The sequence below is a fragment of the Acipenser ruthenus genome, chromosome 24, assembly GCF_902713425.1.
Source record: "Acipenser ruthenus chromosome 24, fAciRut3.2 maternal haplotype, whole genome shotgun sequence".
Classification (NCBI taxonomy): domain Eukaryota; kingdom Metazoa; phylum Chordata; class Actinopteri; order Acipenseriformes; family Acipenseridae; genus Acipenser; species Acipenser ruthenus.
Window position 1 is genome coordinate 20,905,686 of NC_081212.1, and position 21,363 is coordinate 20,927,048.

Consider the following 21,363-nt stretch of genomic DNA (forward strand, 5'->3'; position numbering starts at 1 on the left):
AGGATAGTACATGCAAGATGAAAACTGGTAATACAAAGCAATACTTGCATGAAATGGTAACAGCTAAAGCACTAGACGTAGTAATAATAATAAAACAAATGAAATGAGTCTTGCAATGGTCAAGCCTCTCTCAATAATTTGTGCAGAAAATATAGAACAATGAAATTGTCCAGACTGAGGCAGTTTCAGTGAAGTGCAGTATGTCAAGGGGCTGACATCTCATCAGAATGAAAGATAAAAAACCGAATCAGTAATTGTATTGTTTTCTTTGTCGCATTAACTGCCGTTTCCGTGCATTTCAAAACAGAATATGCGATCACAAGAAGATGATTGTGGTGTGAAACTGAGACAGGGCTGAAAAGCAAGCACTCTTTCAGGGTTACTCACTAACCCCACTGCATTCACCAGGAAGTGGCCACTCTGCTGGATGCAGGTACTTTATGGCATCACTTTTTAACACAATAAACATAACAATCTGTGTACTGTATTTGTAATATTTTACCTGAAGTGTATAACACCCTCAATGAAATGCATTGCTGTGGTATCATACTTATATATATTTTTGCAGCTTAAAAATGTTAGAGAGAAATGATTAATAATTCTTCCCAGTCTGTTTGAGCTGGGAGGTGTTGGCACACAGTACAGTAGCTTGGGTAGTAATTCCCACAATCCTACATAAGGCTTAAAATACTTTGCAACCAGTCTTCTAAAGTTTCTAACGAAATCTAATAGACCCAATTTCAGGTGCATTTCACTAAAAGTATTTTTTTTTTTAATGTATACAAAGCTGCTAATAGTATTATGGGATTTGATTTAAACTTTTTAGTGAGTCGAGGTAAAGCAAGGTAAAACTCAGAGAAGTGTGGCAAATGTATAGTCCATAGTAAGTATGGGAGACAACTGGCAATTCAGATTTACCACGTTAAACTTACATTGGGGTTTTCCCTGTAACCTCGTATTTTATGTCCCCCCAAAGGCGGGATGCCCGCCAATAAATATTATTTATCCAAATGAAGATCAGCTATGGCCAAAATGTTTCTATTACCCTACATAATTAATTAATTTTGCTTTATAAAGTCGAATGAAATCTGCTAATAATGTTCCGTTAACATATTGATTTACATACCGCTTTGTAGTTTCCCATATACTTAATGAAAAATGTGACATTTCGAAATCTAACAAGAAATACTGTACTGCTTTTATGACTTCCAGTGGACTTCTGAGATATCCTTTTGTAGTTTCTTTGATTACATGATGTTAAATAAAATATCTAAATTATGTTCGAGTATAGTTTATTTTTTTTATTGTCTCGATCCTAAAATTCTAGGTGATGTTAAACTTTTGGCCATAGCCGTATATAAATATTTTCAAAGATTACTTAAATTCCAATTCATACCCAAACAATTGGTGTCTGCAAAGGACTAAATTCTCCCTTACCAAACCATTACTTAATTAAAGTACCAGTCGGTTTCCCTGAAGAAACCTTTGCAATCTATTAGCGAAACAAACTACAGTATCACAGACCATGGCAACAAATGGAGTTGGAACACGTATAGCACAGGGTCCTGATAGTGGTACTGCGAGGGCTTACCAGTGTGTATTGGTTCATTCCAGTACCATGTGGTACTATTCTGCCAGTAGTTCATTATTGTGTTTTTGCTACCATTTCCCATTGGAACAGGAAGCATTGCATTACCATTGAAGATTAGATTGTGACTGCTGATGCGTCACTGCTGTAGATAACCTCTTATTAACCTGTACCTGCTGTTCATTTCTGCATCGTTTTCAAATCCTCTTCATAGATGTTTTGCTTATGAAATGGTGAAAATGGTGACAATGCAAAGTCTTTGACTACCAATTCCAGTTTGCAGTGCTTGGTGTCTTCATTCGCTGCCTTCTGTACCGCTGTCATTTTTCTAGTAATATAGTAAATCCAGGAATCTGTCGATTTTTTGTATTTAAGTCTTTCTGCATGAAGTAACATGAAAAAAGACATATGGAAGCATACCCAAGACTGGGCCAGTGTAACACGTCTGTAGTGTTTAGGAGTTATTTAAAGTGTCCACAAGTCCACATTGAAAACGTTTAGGGAAAATCTAAATGACAGAACCTCAATCCATTACTAAATAGAGTATCTGATGATTCAACTCAAAACCAGAACCATGTTATGTTGTTTTTTCTTTAAAATACAGGTGTATTGTTTGTCATTTTACTGCTGAAACGAGCTTTTGTGAAGTGTACTGACAGGCTTACAATCAGGTATGTATATTCCAAAGTTGGCATATTCATTCATTTTATGCTCAGGTGTCAACAAAATGTGGATTTCTGTAAAAACCCCAAATACCATTGAATGGGCCCACACTGTGAGTGAAGATGACACCAGTGTTAACAGCACACGTTTTTCAATTTGACATTAGCCTTTGCAGTAGCTGTTTTTTTCAGTTAGTTTGAAATAAGTGATAAGGTGTTGGGGTGCCAGTAAATTAAAAAATAAATTAAAAAAAAAAAAAAAAAAAAAAAACTATACACATGCTTAAACTTGTAAATATAAGAATTCTTATTAATTATAAGATAAATTAAAATATGAATAATCATCAAAATCAAAATTGGTAATAAACGTCAAGGCTGTTATACAGACGTGCTCAAATTTGTTGGTACCCTTACAGCTCATTGAAATAATGCTTCATTCCTCCTGAAAAGTGATGAAATTAAAAGCTATTTTATCATGTATACTTGCATGCCTTTGGTATGTCATAGAATAAAGCAAAGAAGCTGTGAAAAGAGATGAATTATTGCTTATTCTACAAAGATATTCTAAAATGGCCTGGACACATTTGTTGGTACCCCTTAGAAAAGGTAATAAATAATTGGATTATAGTGATATTTCAAACTAATTAGTTTCTTTAATTAGTATCACACGTCTCCAATCTTGTAATCAGTCATTCAGCCTATTTAAATGGAGAAAAGTAGTCACTGTGCTGTTTGGTATCATTGTGTGCACCACACTGAACATGGACCAGAGAAAGCAAAGGACAGAGTTGTCTGAGGAGATCAGAAAGAAAATAATAGACAAGCATGGTAAAGGTAAAGGCTACAAGACCATCTCCAAGCAGCTTGATGTTCCTGTGACAACAGTTGCAAATATTATTAATAAGTTTAAGGTCCATGGAACTGTAGCCAACCTCCCTGGGCACGGCCACAAGAGGAAAATCGACCCCAGAGTGAACAGAAGGATAGTGCGAATGGTAGAAAAAGAACCAAGGATAACTGCCAAAGAGATACAAGCTGAACTCCAAGGTGAAGGTACGTCAGTTTCTGATCGCACCATCTGTCGCTTTTTGAGCGAAAGTGGGCTCCATGGAAGAAGACCCAGGAGGACTCCACTTTGGAAGAAAAACATAAAAAAGCCAGACTGGAATTTGCTGAAATGCATATTGACAAGCCACAATCCTTCTGGGAGAATGTCCTTTGGACAGATGAGTCAAAACTGGAGCTTTTTGGCAAGTCACATCAGCTCTATGTTCACAGATGAAAAAATGAAGCTTTCAAAGAAAAGAACACAATACCTACAGTGAAACATGGAGGAGGCTCGTTATGTTTTGGGGCTGCTTTGCTGCGCCTGGCACAGGATGCCTTGAATCTGTGCAAGGCACAATGAAATCTCAAGACTATCAAGGCATTCTGGAGCGAAACGTACTGCCCAGTGTCAGAAAGCTCTGTCTCAGTCGCAGGTCATAGGTCCTCCAACAGGATAATGACCCAAAACACACAGCTAAAAGCACCCAAGAATGGATAAGAACAAAACATTGGACTATTCTGAAGTGGCCTTCTATGAGTCCTGATCTGAATCCTATCGAACATCTATGGAAAGAGCTGAAACTTGCAGTCTGGAGAAGGCACCCATCAAGCCTGAGACAGCTGGAGCAGTTTGCTCAGGAAAAGTGGGCCAAACTACCTGTTAACAGGTGCAGAAGTCTCATTGAGAGCTACAGAAAACGTTTGATTGCAGTGATTGTCTCTAAAGGTTGTGCAACAAAATATTAGGTTAGCGGTCCCATCATTTTTGTCCATGCCATTTTCATTTGTTTTCTTATTTACAATATTATGTTGAATAAAAAAACAAAAGCAAAGTCTGATTTCTATTAAATATGGAATAAACAATGGTGGATGCCAATTACTTTTGTCAGTTTCAAGTTATTTCAGAGAAAATTGTGCATTCTTTGTTTTTTGTGGAGGGGTACCAACAAATTTGAGCACGTCTGTGTTGTACCAATAGACTCCTTTTCATTCTGAAACACCTGAAAATATACATATGTTTATTTTAAGTTGTGTATCTTAAATGCCCTTCCAATGTTTTAGTCAAACATCTTTACAAACATCTTGTGTTCACTTTTTCCCCTCTCTTTAGTGGAAAATATATAGACTATAAAAATTTTGAGATTCATTAAATAGTATTTTTTTTTCTCTAAATGGTTAAAAAAAAAAATCCAAATATTCCTTTAATTTACACTGCGGGTGTATTGTATAAATATTGTATAAAATAAGGCAGTCTTTCAGTAGGATATCTGATACAAAATATCTGGGGAGAAAACTCTTTGAATTCCAAGGATGTTTTACAGTTAGTTCTCCTGTTTTTGAGACCTGGGAAGGTTACAATGTTACCCAAAAGGTGCATGGCTGGGATAATCACAGCTTCAGTGTGTATGCATACATTTTCCATTCCCTTAGGAGGAAACAGCTTATTCCTAATGATATCATCCCAAGTAATGGACAAAATATTAAAACATACACATCTATTCTTACAGTGCAATAGAAAGGTGTCATTTAGTATTTGCATTATGAAAATAAAAGGTCTATACATCAATAAAATGTGTATGTATGGATATGACTCGTGTAAAACTGTAATGCTTTTAAAAGTCAGCTTTGGCTTTTTTTCTTCAGTTTTTATAAATTCATAGAAAATATTAAACATCTAACAAAATAAATAAAATCAATAAAAGTCTAAATCATAAATGCTAATGATCAAGTTTGGAATGCTTAAAAAGCTCCTTCTTTTATACAATTGCCCATCTTCGCAGACTGCACCCAACTGCTCCTTTGGGACTTGGGAGATGTGGTTCAGTAGACTTGTTTATGAGAAACAGTGAGAACAGAGAAGTTTAAAATGAAGATGGAGTGTAGCACAAGTTTAGAAGTGTCTGCACCTTTAAAAAGTGCAAACCTAATTATGTGAACTTAACACGTACAGTATGTACACAGTACTCATGGCTTCTTTCAGTGTAATTTCTACAAACTGTGTCGTCCTAGCCTTGTATCAGGCCACAGCAGTCCCATAAACAACAATTTCCTCCATTCCTTCATCATTACTGTCTTGAAACCTGTTTCAGGACACTTGTTTCTGTCTGTTTGTTTTTCCACCTGGCGTGCTTGCCCGGCGATACTGCGTCAGGTATACACAGTAGGAATCCCATGTCACCTGAACCATAAAATCTTTAGGATTGTCACAGTCCGCAGGAACCAGTTGCAAACGCTGCTTTTGTTTTTGTTTTGTTTTTTAAAAACGTTTTTATGTAGTTAATGATAAGTCTATAGTTTTAAGGTACACCTGGTCTGGTCTCACTGTGATATTGCCATAACAGAAACAGTCTGTATCTTCATGAACAAGGGAGGTCTCTGGTGGCCACCCATCATGTTAATGAATGTGTAGTCGGAGGGGCCTGGTTGGTTATTCAGGTGGAGGTCGAAGACTCCGCAGCTTCTTTTCATCCAGTTCTTTCCAGTACTTGAAGTTGTTATCCAGGTGTTGCATTAGGTTGGGCAGGTCTGCAAATTCTAAACGACAAAACAAAGATATTTACTAACGAGAGCTGATGTCAAACAGTGATGCATTCAAACTGAAATGTGAACTTAAAACTATTTATTATTATTGATAGCAGGTTCCGAAAAATATAGCGTTATACGTCCCCACGTGTTGCTACAACTGTTTAAACAATGTACCTGTAATTTTTTATTTTAATTAACATCCTGGCAACTTTTTACAGTTACAACTTTAAAGTCTGTTTCAAAGCTCTTTTCAAAATGGCCGCTCTAGTGCACTGTGGTTTGAGATCTGTCCTCTAAATCAATGCAGGAAGACAGATTAAAAAAAAAAAAAAAAAACACAAAAAAAGTGCTCTGGCTTTTCTGTTCTGTACTACATCATGGATCATTATTGCTGTGTTACCTGTTTGACAATGTGGGCAGTATAATCTTTACACTGTCAGTGCACTAGAGCAGACATTTTTAAAAGAGCTTTAATTGTGCTCCTTGTGTCTGGTATAAAAACTAAAGTATCTACATATATCTTATTGCATTGTTAAGTTTTTAAATTGCAGTAATTAACTAAACTTAAGCATTATGTGTTTTCTCTTTCATATTTTCATTAGAGAGTGAAAACTGACAATTAACAAGGATCATCATATAGCATAGGGAGTGAACAGTGGAGCGTAGTAAAAGGATGCTTCTGTAACCAAAACATTTTATTAAGGGCAACACACATCTGGTATACTGCAGAACAGTAGTGCATTATTTACTTAGTCACATGGTCATAAAGTTCAGCACTGAAAGGGGGCTGGTATCAGCAGGAAAGAAACGTCCGCATTTTAGCCAAGAGCATATTACAAAAAAAGAACATTCCAGTGAAGCTCCACTGTGTTGTTGCTTTTAGTCTCAAATCGCACTGTAGTTTTTCTTTCTCCACTGACGCATTTATACAGTCAGTTGCTTTTCTTTGGTAGCGTATCCAGTCCTGATGACTTGCTTGACCATTAAGCTGTGACACTCTGTGATCTATATTGGAAAACTACAGTACTGTAGAACGACTTCTATTCATATAAATAAATATGAAGCACACTTTTGTGCACAGGCATACATTCTTTGCTACACATTTATAGATGCATATATAGTCTACTCGCCATCATCTGTCATGCCTTGCTTACTGCCCATCTTACAGAAAATAAATAAATTTCCTCCAATTCCTCCTGATTAGCACAAAACCAAAAATGTGAAAGAGTAGCATATTGAAAAGGAGCATTTAAGAATTGTTAACAGATGAAAAGCCATATCCATATTCAGAAACAACTCTTGAATGTTATTATCACTTGTGTGCTTTCGAATAGGAAAAAAAAAAAAACATTTGGCACACTCAAATGAGCCTCAATTGTTGTTTCTGAATATGATTGGTAATTCGTAATTACAGAGTATATGAAATATAAAAATAAAAACATATTGTACTTACCGTCCCAAGCATCAAACATGTCTGTTATGAAGTAATCAATGAAGGATATCTGTGATTTGGGGATGCTGCATGTGTTTCTGTCAAAAACAGGCATTACCACAGGGAGGCCAAGCCTTTTTTCTTCATCAGTCTGCACAGTGAAAATGACATGACAAATATTATTATTATTATTATTATTATTATTATTATTATTATTATTATTATTATTATTATTATTATTATTATTATTATTATTATTAATGTAACCCTGAAAAACATCCTAACACGTGACAGGAGATCTACCAAACCTTTGCAACTATAGAGTTACACATCTTCCAACCAAACCCAGCTCTGCTCCTTCTTTGAAGGTCCTCCAGACTGTTTGGCTTAGCCATTTCTCACTGGGAGGCTGAGCTAGATGTTCCAAGCAATAAACAATCAGCAAGATACACCCTCAACACATCTATCGATTAGTGCTAACATCTAGAGTTAGTTAGCACTAATCATCATTAAAGCTATATATTTAAATGCGATTCATAGCATTCTGCATTAAAACCTTGTTTATAATCCCTTGAAATGATGGCTTGCTTACCTGTGCAAAGTATTCTTCTGAAATGCGCCCTGCCCACTCAATACACAGTTCTAGTGGTCTACAGGGATTGGAGATGTCGGCACACTTTATTAACATGCGTTTGACGAGAATACGGTTTTCAGGCGATGTCAAGATGCTTTTGACAGAATCGGCATCCCCATTTGCCTATACAGAGAAAGACAGTTTATATAGGTTTGGGGCAAATTAAATACTGTATTAATTGTCATCCTTACATACTGGAAATCTAAGAGTATTAGGCTAATACATAAAAGATAATGTATTGAGGTGGTCTTGCAAGTATGTACTGTACAGTGTTTGAAAAAAAAAATCTATACATCATTTATATAATTTACTCTATACTGTCTAATACATAACACATACATATTCTTCTACAGGGTGATGTTCTGTCTTTCATTATAAAGATGCCCAGGTCCTTTAAAATCCCAGGGCCCTGCATTCCTCATTCTCATGTGAAACTTGGTGGCTGCCTGTTAGATACCTGCGCTGAGTAGCAGTCCCCAGTACCCATCACTGAACACTGGAGCTATTTATAATCACTGTATCAGGATTCCCTTTTTAACTGAATGTTGTATTTAGTAGATTTCGCTTCAGTAAGGACGCATCCTATATACACGTGGATATGTTAGGATCCCAAGTAATAATATGAGCTTGATGTTCATATTGGATCATTTAAATGGCCTATTATAATTATCCACAATGAACTTCAAGCCCAAGGGGTCGTATTTGTACTTGGGATCCTAACGCATCTACAGAATCTAACTCTAGCGCTTTGTTACCAGAATGCATCAGGATTTCTTTTAATGAAAGGAGCTATACAAAATAAATATATTAAAGTTATTATTATTATTATAGAACTAAATTTAAATGAAACACCATAGGATCCTTTTATTTTAGAGTATAGAAACAAAATCAGCTAAGTGATGAATTTAAACTTTTTTTATTTTTTATTATTACATCAAATTCACCAGCCAGATTATATTTAATTAACTGGGTCGATTTACCTTTACAACACTGATAAGATAATAAGACCCACTAGTTAGTAACAGGACTTGTAAGTCAAGTGGAGTCAAATACATCCTATTTATAAACTTAAACTTCTCCATTTGTATTGTCAGTTTTTGGAAAGATCAGAAGAGCCCAATTGAACAGTGGAATATTAAATGCTGCTGTGTTTTTAAATGGGGCGTTTCAAAACATTACACATGTTGGATTTAGATACAGATACCGCATTTTGTGGTGCTTATGATCAAGTCTTAAATTGCATATGTTTTAAGGACAGGCTGAAGGGCTATACAGAACTTCCAGTCTTCTGTGTTTCACTTGACCTTGCTTACCCCATTTTCTTCCAGTGCTGCCAAAGGCTTGTTAATGCTGTTCACAAATTTGTTGACGTGCTCAAAGTGCTTTGTCATTTCAGTTGCCAGAACCATGTCGATGATGGCTTGCCGGAGTGTTCGATATTCATTTCTATATATAAATAAAAAAAGATAAAGAATGATGTCACTGTTCACCTCCTTTAATGGGGGTGTTTCAGCAGGCAATAAAAGCTCCATTGTGTGCATTCTGTGGTCAAAGGGAGTCCTTGCATGTTAAAGATATTGGTACAAGATTAAACAGTAAACGCATATTACAGATTTTCACATGATCATTAAAAAAAAAAGGATGCACTTTTTTTTTAAATCCACTTATATGAATGCAAACTCTTATGGTCAAGTGACTTTGTATTGTGCTGATATTCTATAGATTCTGCATATACTGTATCATATAAAGCAAACACACACACATGCATATATATAGTATTTTACTCCAGTATACCAGGAGGTGGGGGGATATTCAGAATTGGGAACTTGCCTCTCCATGTTTTTAAATATATTACACTTTTCGTCTCGTGTGGTGAGTTGGAAAGCCAGCGCTGCATGGTGGCTCTCTAACACAGCTGTATCATTATAGAGAATCGCCAGCTCACTTCCTGCATTGCACAGGAAGGAGTTTGTCCTTCCGGGGTGGTCCACGTCGTGGACAGTGGCAGCGATGAGGGCGGCTACTTCATCAATCTGGTCAAGACTTTGCTGCAAAATAAAAAAGGTTTGGATAGGGTTGTTAAAGATCTATTATAAGCCAACTGGAACAAATGCAGGACGACGCGTTACAGAGTCGCAACAGCAACAACCCTCTGCAGGTGGCCAACATACAGCATACACGTTTCTGTTGGTATCTAATGCAAGTTAATAAATAAATAATGATAGAGAGAATCTGTGCAGCCCTCGCTAGGGGCAGCGCAGTCAATGTCTGAAAGCATTTCTTAGCTGTGTTTGTTCCTGTCAGATGTCTTTCATGTGACCCCACAGACTTGTACGTAAAGTGATATTTAATCCAGGCCTTTCTGACAAAAAACACACACACACACATATATATATTATATATATATATATATATATATATATATATATATATACACACACACATACATATATACACACACACACACTTTTGGAAATGGGAAAAGTGAAATCCACACAATAAAGTACGTCTTGTGCAGTATTTGGTTTATTTGAATGTTCATAATGGGTCTCAAATGTTCTTTAGTGTGCAAAACATATATTTCTTTATTCTTACCTTTACCCTTTCTTTGCCAAGGAAATAGGCTGTTGCATGCAGTACATCGGCTGAGTGCGTGGAGTTGTGATAGGAGTTTGTTTGATGATAATTTGCTTCGATCACTTGTAGCCAAGACCTTAAAGTTACTTCAGAGCAGTTTAAGAATTCACAGACTCCAAAGCGAGAAAATACTTTGAGACCAAGATAAACCAAAGGCCTAAATGAAACAATAAAAAGGTAATGTATTACAGAATTTAAATAAATAAAGTCCTTATCAACTCAGTACGGTGTAACATGGAAGTCATATTTGCTTTTATTGTTTTTGGATATGCAAATATTTTAAATACAACTCTATAAATACAGTGCTGCATCCTGGTGCTATTGGTCACATGGTCTGATTGCGTGAGTTTGAACTACAACACATGATGCCGGTACCAGGATGCAGCAGGAACGTTTCATCTATAGCGTTATCCTTGAAATATCTGCATATTGACTTTGAAACCTTTTTTAATTCTGAAGCCAATACAGGGCAGTAAAAGGCACCTGGATTGTAATGTTGGTATTTAAAGCGTCCATGTGAATATTCGATAAATTCAGGACTTGTGGTCGGTAAAAAAAGCATTTTCCAATTGTAAAAGCACACAGCTAAAACACACTAACCTTTTGATTGTTGCACCCTCCAGCTTACAAATATCAAAGTCCCAGGAGTCTTCATTTTCCATGGTCTGGGCTACGCGGGGTGGGATGTCATTGAGAGACAGTGGAGTGATCAGATGACTGGGGATATGATGGGGATCTGGAGAAAGGAACACAGTTTATCTCTTTTTCTTCGTACGTTTTGTCAATTTTACTTGAAATTTTGATTTGACCATACATATCAATTTCCGTGGTATTTCTGCCTCCCACAGATTTTAATTTAGAAAAGAAACTAGTGGCAAAAATAAAAACAATGGTTGTATAACTGTTTCGTAGATGTAAAATGTTTTCATAGCACTCAAATTGCTTTACTTAATAGTAAATCTGCACACTTGAAACATTTGTACAGCCAGTTTATACTTACGTTTTGTAGCTAAGAGGTATTCATTCCCTGATAACCTCCGCAAACCATCCTGCACAAAAAACAAAAACAAAATTGTCATTACATTTTCAGTAAAAACATCCTTACAAGAATTCCTACAAAAACACACGTTGTAAGGCATGCGTGTCCAAACCAATGTATTGATAATACACTGAAATGTACAAAATGAGCAGAGAATTAAACCAGTGATTAAACTAAAATTAAACACATTTACTTCAAGTATACATGACAGTTTAACAAGTTTACTGCATCTTCTGGAAAATTGGGGGTGGAAATTTGAAGGAATATGTTTTTCCAGAATGGTTTCCTATAGTAATTTATGTAGTCTTGGATACAGAAGCAACAGCCAACCAAGCGTCTTTATAGGATGCATGCATTTAAAATGATCCCATAGCAACATTGTACATTAAAACATCAGTATATCTGTATCGTGCACACCTACAGTGTTAAAGCAGGCCATGTTACAGTAGTTTTAAGCTGGCTGAGTGGAACATTAGTAAGGTTTCCGGTGTGTATATTACGAAAAGCCCTGTTTACTTGTATAGTGAGAAAGGAAGAAAAAGTATTATCTCCTTTTGCTAATAGCTACATTAATACATTAATACATAAATGAAACATGAGCCACCCAAACAAACTTTGTATCTCATTGATATTTTCTGTGATGGTTTAATTTTTATTATTATTATTTTTAATTTCTTAATAAATTAGAGAACAAACCTTTGTTACCTTTTCTTGACTAGATAAAGTAAACCCTACAGAAATACTTCATCCATAGATCACTGGGGTGATAAATTAATTCTCTGTAATTGACTGGCCCTGTAATTGATGGTAAGAGTAGCGTGGTGTCCTTTGGAACAAACACTTTGTCTCTATAAATCTCTAAACTTTCAATGGGATTATTAGTATAAAAGGAGTCAAAACGTTAAAATTCCCGTGTGCAATACGAATGATATCACTTTTTCAGCAGAAGTGGAGAAAACAAATACTACGCCACAGCTAAGGTGCTCTGGTCTCTGCTGACAATTTCCTGCGGTGGTTAGAATTTGATAGGATTTGTAGTTTAAGTTATTTTTATTTTTAATGTCAGTTTTTCTGTCGCATGTACATTTTGAGTGTTTGAGACTTAGTGGTTTTCCATCAGGTCTGCTCAGAAAGACAGGTGCCCTACTTTCTTAATTCTGCCATTTTCACTGAATGCTACCATGCCCATCACATCTCAGTATCTCTGCTAAAAGTCTAACCTGGATGCAGCCGAGTTATGGGTGGTATGGCATTTTTGTGGTTTCAAGTTGAAGTTAATTTAATTGTCATTTTTTTGTAAGGAATTTCCTGACTTTTTTGTGGCTTCAAGCTTAAACCATAACTATATTTTTTTAGTTTATTACACACACTCAATTAACAAACCACTTCCGTTCAAACCACAAGTGATTTCAAACCCAGTAAGCGATCAAAACACATACTGCAGGTTAATCCATAAAAGAACAGCTTTAAAATCATTTACACTGTTGATCGTACTTGGGAAGTGCATATTTGTATTAGTGTAATTTGAAAGATTTATTTTCTTCTTTCCAGATCTACTGTAGTAAAATATATTGGATAATAAATTACAATAATTTATCCATTGTTTCCACAACATAAAAGGCTACATCAACATGCATTTCATCAATACTTTCCAGACGTGAACACTCCAGTATGATCAAGGCACTGTTCCTGGTAAGCTGCCATTTGATGTAGCTGTTGTTCTGACTGTATTGTAATCCTGCTTCTAAGAACAATTCAATTAGACTGAAAGGATTTCTCCTGGGTTTTGTTTGTGCACCTCGCATACAGTAAGTATGACTCGTTCTACTGCCAGACAGACACTTCTGTTTAACTTTGCGAGCTATCGAGGCAACACTGCTGGGTGTAGATTTCATTTACCGGGAAAAGAAAATTCCCCTTTCAAACCCTTTTGGGTCCAAGCTATTTCTGCCTGTTTTTTTTTTTTTTTTAAACTTTTCTTAGACCTGTGCCTATAACTCTAATTATAAAGGTTACAGGCACATGTCATACATGAAATCAATGTGCACACACTAGGCTTCCATAAAAAAAAAGTTAAATAATCTGAGACACCCTATTTGGGCGTCCGGAGATAGGCACAAGGAGGGCACTTGACACCCCCCTGGAATCTGAATTTACAGAAAAATCCCTAATGGAGGCACATTTACAGTATTGTTTTTTAATCGGATTTTAGCTTAAGTCTGCGTTGTTAGTGTAAATGAGGCTTAGAAGAATTATTATGCAATACAAAACCACGTTACCCAACTACTTTTAAACAACACCTTGCCCCCCCTAGAGTTAATTCTGTGGACGCCCATGCCCTGTTTAGTACAGATAACAAAAAACACAGAAAAAGAGATGCTTTTTAGACAAACACATTATTTATTGTTTATAAAATGTATTTTAGCATGGCCAGCTCAAATCTGACAGTGTACAATGAAACTTCGACATGTAGGGAACATGGAATTTTTTGTTTTAACAAATTGGTTAATAAATAAAGAAATTATGGCCATATATACAAAAGGTACCAAAAAGCAAACAAAACATGCAAACTAAAAACAAATAACAAAAAAAAACGCATTTAAAATGTTTCGTGCCAAGGACATGATCATGTGGTGTAAGATGGAGATATTTACTGTGGCTTCAAAGCCATTCAATGTGGCAACCATGGCAACCTAATCCTAACAGCGGGCATCTGGTCCACAAAAACTCTCAAAATGGAAATACAAATATATATGTATCAGAAAATAGGTCCTTGTGGCTTCGATGTCGCCATTTCTCTTTTTTTGTAAAGATTTTGTCTGAAAATGTTTGTCTGCTGCACCAAGGTAGGTCTTTCATACAATGCAGCAACAGCACTGCTAAACACTTTTCACGGCTGTCTACTGAGGTCCAATGCCGGAAATATACGAATAGGACATTGTTGTGAAGCCACAAGTCCCCTCTTTTGAATTGTGCCGTGCAAGCAGGGTTGTCTCTTACAGTGCCTGAGTAAAAAGAGATGGGAATCTAACACACATGACATGCTAACCCCTATAGCCAAATTAAGATAATTCTTTATTCACACATAGAAACCAGGGGATGTTTTTGAACAAACACAAGGAAATACATTTTCATATTCCGTACGCAATGACTGTGTTTACATTTGAGCCCAACGGTCTTGTAAAAAGCAAGACATTTTTGAAAGTTGAGTGCCCATATAATGATTAATAGACTATTCAACAAAATGAGCGATTAAAACTGAAAAGCACAGACACAATTTGTGTTTAAAAAGTTCTTACTGCTGGTTTAGAGAACATTTGACTTTCCTTGTAAAACTATACAGATTCAGAGACTTTTACTCCCACATGCGTCTTTCAGTTGAAATTTGCAGTTTAGCAGCGAATAGTTAATATTCTGTGTGTTATGGTCAAGGGCAGATACTGAATATTCTGAGACGGCTGCCTGGAGAACACATGGTCAAAGTACTACAATAAATCCCAGCATGATGGCTAGGGAAAGATGGCACAAGGAAGTAACAAAGGACAAAGATAATCTCAGGGAAGTCAATTTAAATGAGTTTATCATAAACAATAAATTTAAGATTATTGCTGCAATAGCAACAGGTGGCCTCTCTGATACTGGGGGGAAAACCCCAGTGCTTTCAGCCAAATTTCAAGCATATTTGGTATATACTATATATTGTAAATATAACTTTTGAACAGCTAAGCAGAATGCACACTGCTACTATTAAATCGAAAATCAATTTTTCGATTGATTCCTCATTATATACATCAATATAAATACTGGAGAATCGATTCAATAATTACATTTTTGTAACATGCATAGTTAATAACGTTAAGTTTATCAACAAAAATGCACCGAACGCCCTGCCTTGGTATTTACAGTATTTCTGCCAGACTAGTAGTGGGCGTGCTCTTCTTTTCCTGCTCGTGTTAACTAGCATCTGATTTGCTGGTCCCATCCTCCCAGCGAATCTGTTTTGAAAATGCTTTGTAAGTACACCCCTGTGTGGTTGTTCGATATAAAAAAATAAAAAAAGTGCGCCGCTTGGATCCAGAGCAGGACGACAAGCTTGTATTCCTGGCAAACAGCCTGTAAATAAATTGTGCACTCTGAAGAAAACTGACTGTATATAGTTTGCGCTTCTTTGGAGTTTCAAAATGAACTGTTATATAATTAATTTTTAACAATATTCAATAACACTAAAAAAAATAATAAATAAACGATCAGTGATGTTAAATGCAATTTTGGAGTAACGATCATCTTGACCTATAGCAGGTATGCAGGTTGTGGTAAGTAAATCAATGTATTATTATTATTATTATTATTATTATTATTATTATTATTATCATCATCATTATGATGTTTTAGGCAGTGATTTCTGCATTGTGTGTTCAACAGATAGTGAAGTTAGCTGGTACAGTAGTAACAAGATGCAATGTGTGATGCTGCAGCTGTCACTGAATAAAAAAAGACTTTTTCATAAACTGTTGTCTAGTTTATACAGATTACATTCTAAAGTACTGTAATCTGTTTGGAATAAATATTTTAGTAACACCCCTGTAGTATGTTAAACTTGCTTTAGGATAGTTGTGAATGTTATGGGTTTTTTTTCTCCTGACTCTACCCAGGTGTAATTACCCCTTCCATTCAATTGTTGTGCACAAGCTTTTACTTAACTGTAATGAAATTAAAATAATAACGCCGCGGGGAGAGGAATGGAGCGAAAATGTATGTGGGCGGTACAATCATCGATATTTACTCGAACGATTATATGTTGTGTGCCCAATTAATCGAGTGCTATTTTGAGGCTTAACTGACAGCTCAAATGCACACATCCAAACATTTTGAATCTTAAAATTCAACTTACTGTCATAAGACCGCCAACAAGGTTGCTTGTATGTGGATCTTCATCTTTAGCCCCAAACTGTGGGGAGTAGAGCTCTGTGGTCCGCAGGATCTCCAGCACTCGGTCTAAGGCTTCAGCTACAGGCATTGGGCTACTTTCTTGTGCAGCATTTATGATATTTATTACCTAAGTCAAGAGAGAATGGTTAAATGGGTTAGAGGGTGATCACGAGGGCTCTGAAAGGCTCACGTGCTGTTGGAAATGTACTGAAGACTCTACCTTTGTGATGGGCGCTTCAATGGTCATGGAATGGATCCTGGCCATAGATGAGTGCCTTCGCTGTGAACTGCCTGCAAGGCACAAACAAAAAAAGAGATATAAAATACCTATCTAATACTGATGATGACACAAGCTCATCCTGTAGCTTCAGCTTACCATCACTCCCCCGTGAAGTGGTTGACTTAACATCCAACGAGCCTTTCCGTCTGTCTTTGTGCTTGCAAGACTGGATATCTGTAATGAAGGGAAACCTATTAGTGTTACAGTACAGTTTGTGGCAGGCTTTGAAACAGGACACATGGATAAGGCATGGTTTCTACACTTTCTATTCAGGTACAAACAACGGTTTTTGAATCAACAGCACAATAAGAAATGACATTCCCTTTGCTTATCACTCAATACAAACCCTACAACCTGAATAAACCACTTAAATAAAAATCAAGGCATATTTTTCTATGGGGGTGGTGGTGGACGTTTATCAAAAGATGCAACAGCTAGCAAGAAAACCCAATTCACAGACAGTGTTAAGATCAATCACACAGTTAAGGTTCAAGCGATCAGTTCATTCCCATGTTAGATGCATTATTCCGTACCTGTCTGAGATTCAGCCTGGACACGCTCACTTGATTTGTCAGCCTGTGAAGTGAAAAAGAAGCCGTGGTTCACAAGAAGCCTTATATAAACTACCAAACTTTTAATGAATGTAAAAACACACACGAATATGCAGCTTTACCTTATTGTTGTCATGTAATGGCCTTTTAATAGACACATAGTGTCTAATTTTTCTGCAAAAGAATGTGAAAAGATGTATTGATCACTACATTGTGTTTGTTTAAACATGCTTGCAATTCAAAAGCCTGAATTCAATATTAAATTACTAACTACAAACAGGTAGTGTACTTTACTTTGGGCACATATAGTAAATGCTGTTACATGTAAAATATTTAACACTTACCCTCCCTGTCCAATAACAGGTGTAATCTTCACATTTTGTTGTATGCTATCTCCATTTTTCTTTTTGGCATAATAAATCCCTTGCCACTCCTAAAAACAAAGGGAGTTATTAAAACATCAAAAGACGGGGTTTCTGGTATTATGAGAGTGATTAACCCTTGCCTATGCACTAACTGCATTAATTGCTTAACAGGACTACCCAAGGAGGGTTTGCATTGTCAACAAAGGAAGCGGTATTTTCACAGGGATGTTACCTCCTGACGAAGGCCTCCTTTGAAAAACTCTTATAAATAATCTGCTGGTGGACCCCTCTTGTTTACCTTTTTGTAATTGTTGTACTGTGAATAAAGTTTAGAGAAAATACAATTCATTCTAACGAAATGACCCTGGTGCGCTTGCGGACTGCCAAATTTGTTCCAGAACCAGGTCTTACAAAGCTACAGTCACCATCTATTTTTGTTGCCTCTACTTTTTTTTTAAAGAAAAATATTCTAGGTAAACACAAACTATGATACATGTATGTGCCGATATACATACACTTCAAATAATCAAAGGGTGATAAAGTAACAGAAATCTTTAATGTCTTTAACACTCTTCACAGTATGCCTAGTTCGAAAGCAACTACCCACTGTTTGACTCGCTGTTTGGTTTTTCTAAAAAGTCACCTTACTATTCTCTGAACTGAATACACTCTGTGTCGGTACTGAACTGTACAGTACTGTACAGGAACAAGTCTTTATTAAACCTAATCAAAATGCAGGCATCCCACTAGCCAGATAGCTCCAAAGATCAGGTTTGTTAATGGACTTTCCTTTTTTTAAACTACGTACAGGATGGGGAGCAGGACTAAAGGGGATAGGTTTGTATATAGCTGTATACACAAATACTATGGAATGACCTCTCAGTGAAAATTATGGTTATACAAATTGTAACACTGGGCATGCGGCAATTAGAGTCCAGCACAAAAAGGTTATTGTGCAATGTGGCATCCTTCACTTGCTGCTTCAGCTACAGTGAACAAAGCTTTCAGTTTTACAGACTTCAAAAGGTAAAATGAATTAGTCAGTCATGAAGTATACCCTCAAAAGACCTTCATGAATCATCATCAGTCAAATAAAGCTCTTGAGTTGAAAGGGGGAGGCTGAACGCTCACAAACAAGAGCAGCAGTGTAGTAACAAAAAGGGATTCCCCATTTCAGTTTATTTTAACTACATTTTACACCGTTTTGATTATATATTTCTACTGTTTTTTTTGTTTTTGTTTTATTTTTGGATACTTTTATATTGTCTACATTTTCATAATGTTTAATTTCGTTCTCATTTAATATCCTATAAAGTGTTTTGTATATGAATATTAACTGTTGTTTCTTCTAAGATTATTATCATACGATAATGCTTACTACTACTACTACTACTACAGCACAAAATGTCACTTCTCATACTGTGTGTAAAGAAAGACTCTTAAAAGCTGCATTTCTGAAGCTGTTTGTAAGATCACCACTAGGGTGTGCAGTTGGAATTTCTGTCGTCTCTGTGACTGATTGTGTTTGTACCAACATCATTTAATTCCATTTACCAACTCCCAGTTGCATTGGAGGCAGATGTGACAGGGTATTTAGGTAAGCATGGTGGATAATGATCTAAGCAGGAACAGCAATAGAGAATTATAAAAAGCACACAGGTATATTAAACAGATAAGAAATTAAATATTCCAGAAAGTGTCCCTTTAACCTCTGTATTTTTGTATTATTTCACTCTCTTTAAAATAATTTTCTAAAACATTAGTTAACAGATCAGTTGATAAAGTGCACTTCTTTCACTATGTCCTAGAGGTCTGTGTTATAAGAACCATCAACTACTCACCTTTCCTATCTTTATACAAGAATTAATGGTGTCAAGGAGGTCAGCTTTGTTGTTCTCACTTTTAGGCACTTCTGTAATGTCTTTCCCTAGAAGTTCCCCTTGCTGGTATCCCATAATGGATTCATAGGCAGGGTTTACATACTGAAGAAAGCAAATGAAAAACAACAAGAATTCATTTAAGACACCACAGGCTTTAGAAACAAAATGTAATGCCGTACACATGCATTCAAATCTAAAGAAAAAAGTAAAAACAGGTGCAAATTATTAATTTCCCTTTTTTCCTGAGTAAATATGTGGGTACTACTGACACATTGTTGAACTCAAGAATTGACATTTCATCAGTAAGGACACAGTAATACATAGCTTTCCATTAAACTGACAGAAAAGTGAAAATAAAGCTCCTTGATAAATGTATGGCAATTGCTACAATGTTATTGCCTTTAGTCAGCTGTGACAACTTTCCCCAATAGCTCAATGAATGGACCACAATCCTGACCTGAACACACCCTGTCAAACAATCCTGGACTTTAGCATGAGATTGCCATGACAACTGGATTGAGACCACCAGCCGCCATTCACCAGATTCAGAGGTAAGGAATGAGAGGCTAGTAAATTACTGCGCTGTACCACCCAGCTCCTTTTAGAAAGACACTGTTCAGCCAAATACATAGAACACTGAATGTATCGGTCCCAGGACTTGTAGCTAACTTCAAAAAGTCACACCCCTCACTTTTAACATGCACAGACATAAGGGAGTGCTTGGAACAGCGTTGTCTCATGTTTCTTTGATTACACATGATGGTACACTGCAGCAAAGTAAGAATGTTTAGCGTCCCCTGAAGCGTACTATACAGAGCCATTTCATTCGAAACCCTTTGCAAACAATGAGCCTTTTGGTGTAATCATGAAGTCTTTACATAATATCAAAAACTGGTGAAAACAAACCTGGATCACGTGATCTTCACTTGTGATTTCAATGGCTTCCTGACTTTGCTCTAGTGCTGTGAAGATAGCATTGCATGCCCTTTAGGGAAAAAAAAAACACAAACAAAACAATTCTAGTACATCAAGCTGGATAAATGGGAGTTAGTCCCCAGTGACATCAAATTTGCCTACTATGAAATGTGCAACACATTTTACATATATATATATAAAGAGAGAGAGAGAGAGAATAGAAATACCTTAGTTTGAACTGTGCCCTGACTTCCCCATGCTCCAACTGAAGAAGTTCATTGTAACAGGTCATAATATTGGTATTTTCTATGTATCTCTGTTGAATGTAAAAAAAACCAACAAAAAAAACAGGAAACTTAATTACAAATGAGTTCTATTACATTAGCGCATGCATTTGATTCTACACTATTCAAAAGGGCAGTCTGTTAAAAGGACAGTGTACTGCAAAGCTTGCTGTCTCCTCAATTTGCTGAACTGATATCAATGGCCTCAAAAGCATATCTGTGTTTGTGTATAGTGGTCAGATATTCCATGCTCCGGATTGTAGAGGGCATCACACCATTCATTTCAGTAGGGATTTGGTCAGGACCCAAAAATGATGCTCTATTCTACAGTGCCAGTTTGTGTTGGGTCTGGTGTGGATAGGTTTTACTGTTTCAAAGCCGTTCTTTCGTTGGCTGCAGTTTTGGACCATACTGTCCTGTAAATATTTATGCAGTTGCATTTTGAGTGTGAGAGTTTCACATGCTAGCAGTCAATCCATAATGCAGCTCACATAACCCTCCCCTATCTATAAACCTTGATGCAGGAAAATAACGTTCCATAATGTGTGCTGCTTTATGTTCAATGTTGGATTCTCTGCGTTCGTAACGGAAACC

The 21,363-nt window shown here is 36.4% G+C and overlaps 1 protein-coding gene across 4 annotated transcripts in view; it reads right to left on the bottom strand.

Moving 5' to 3' along the window:
• Positions 1-4,299: 4,299 nt before the first annotated feature.
• The window catches only part of LOC131700570 (high affinity cAMP-specific and IBMX-insensitive 3',5'-cyclic phosphodiesterase 8A-like), a 67,751-nt gene continuing 50,687 nt past the window's right edge, over positions 4,300-21,363 (bottom strand). For all 4 annotated transcript variants that reach the window (XM_058998645.1, XM_058998644.1, XM_058998643.1 and 1 more), the window contains 17 exons: positions 20,713-20,801; positions 20,477-20,555; positions 19,532-19,672; positions 17,670-17,758; positions 17,448-17,499; positions 17,308-17,350; positions 16,871-16,948; positions 16,715-16,785; positions 16,457-16,621; positions 11,527-11,575; positions 11,127-11,262; positions 10,485-10,683; positions 9,720-9,937; positions 9,203-9,335; positions 7,848-8,012; positions 7,277-7,406; positions 4,300-5,832 (listed from right to left, as the gene is read on the bottom strand). In XM_058998645.1, coding sequence (XP_058854628.1) covers positions 5,726-5,832; positions 7,277-7,406; positions 7,848-8,012; positions 9,203-9,335; positions 9,720-9,937; positions 10,485-10,683; positions 11,127-11,262; positions 11,527-11,575; positions 16,457-16,621; positions 16,715-16,785; positions 16,871-16,948; positions 17,308-17,350; positions 17,448-17,499; positions 17,670-17,758; positions 19,532-19,672; positions 20,477-20,555; positions 20,713-20,801 — 1,944 coding nt within the window. In that variant the 3' untranslated portion in view covers positions 4,300-5,725. The remainder of the gene's footprint in view (positions 5,833-7,276; positions 7,407-7,847; positions 8,013-9,202; positions 9,336-9,719; positions 9,938-10,484; positions 10,684-11,126; positions 11,263-11,526; positions 11,576-16,456; positions 16,622-16,714; positions 16,786-16,870; positions 16,949-17,307; positions 17,351-17,447; positions 17,500-17,669; positions 17,759-19,531; positions 19,673-20,476; positions 20,556-20,712; positions 20,802-21,363) is intronic.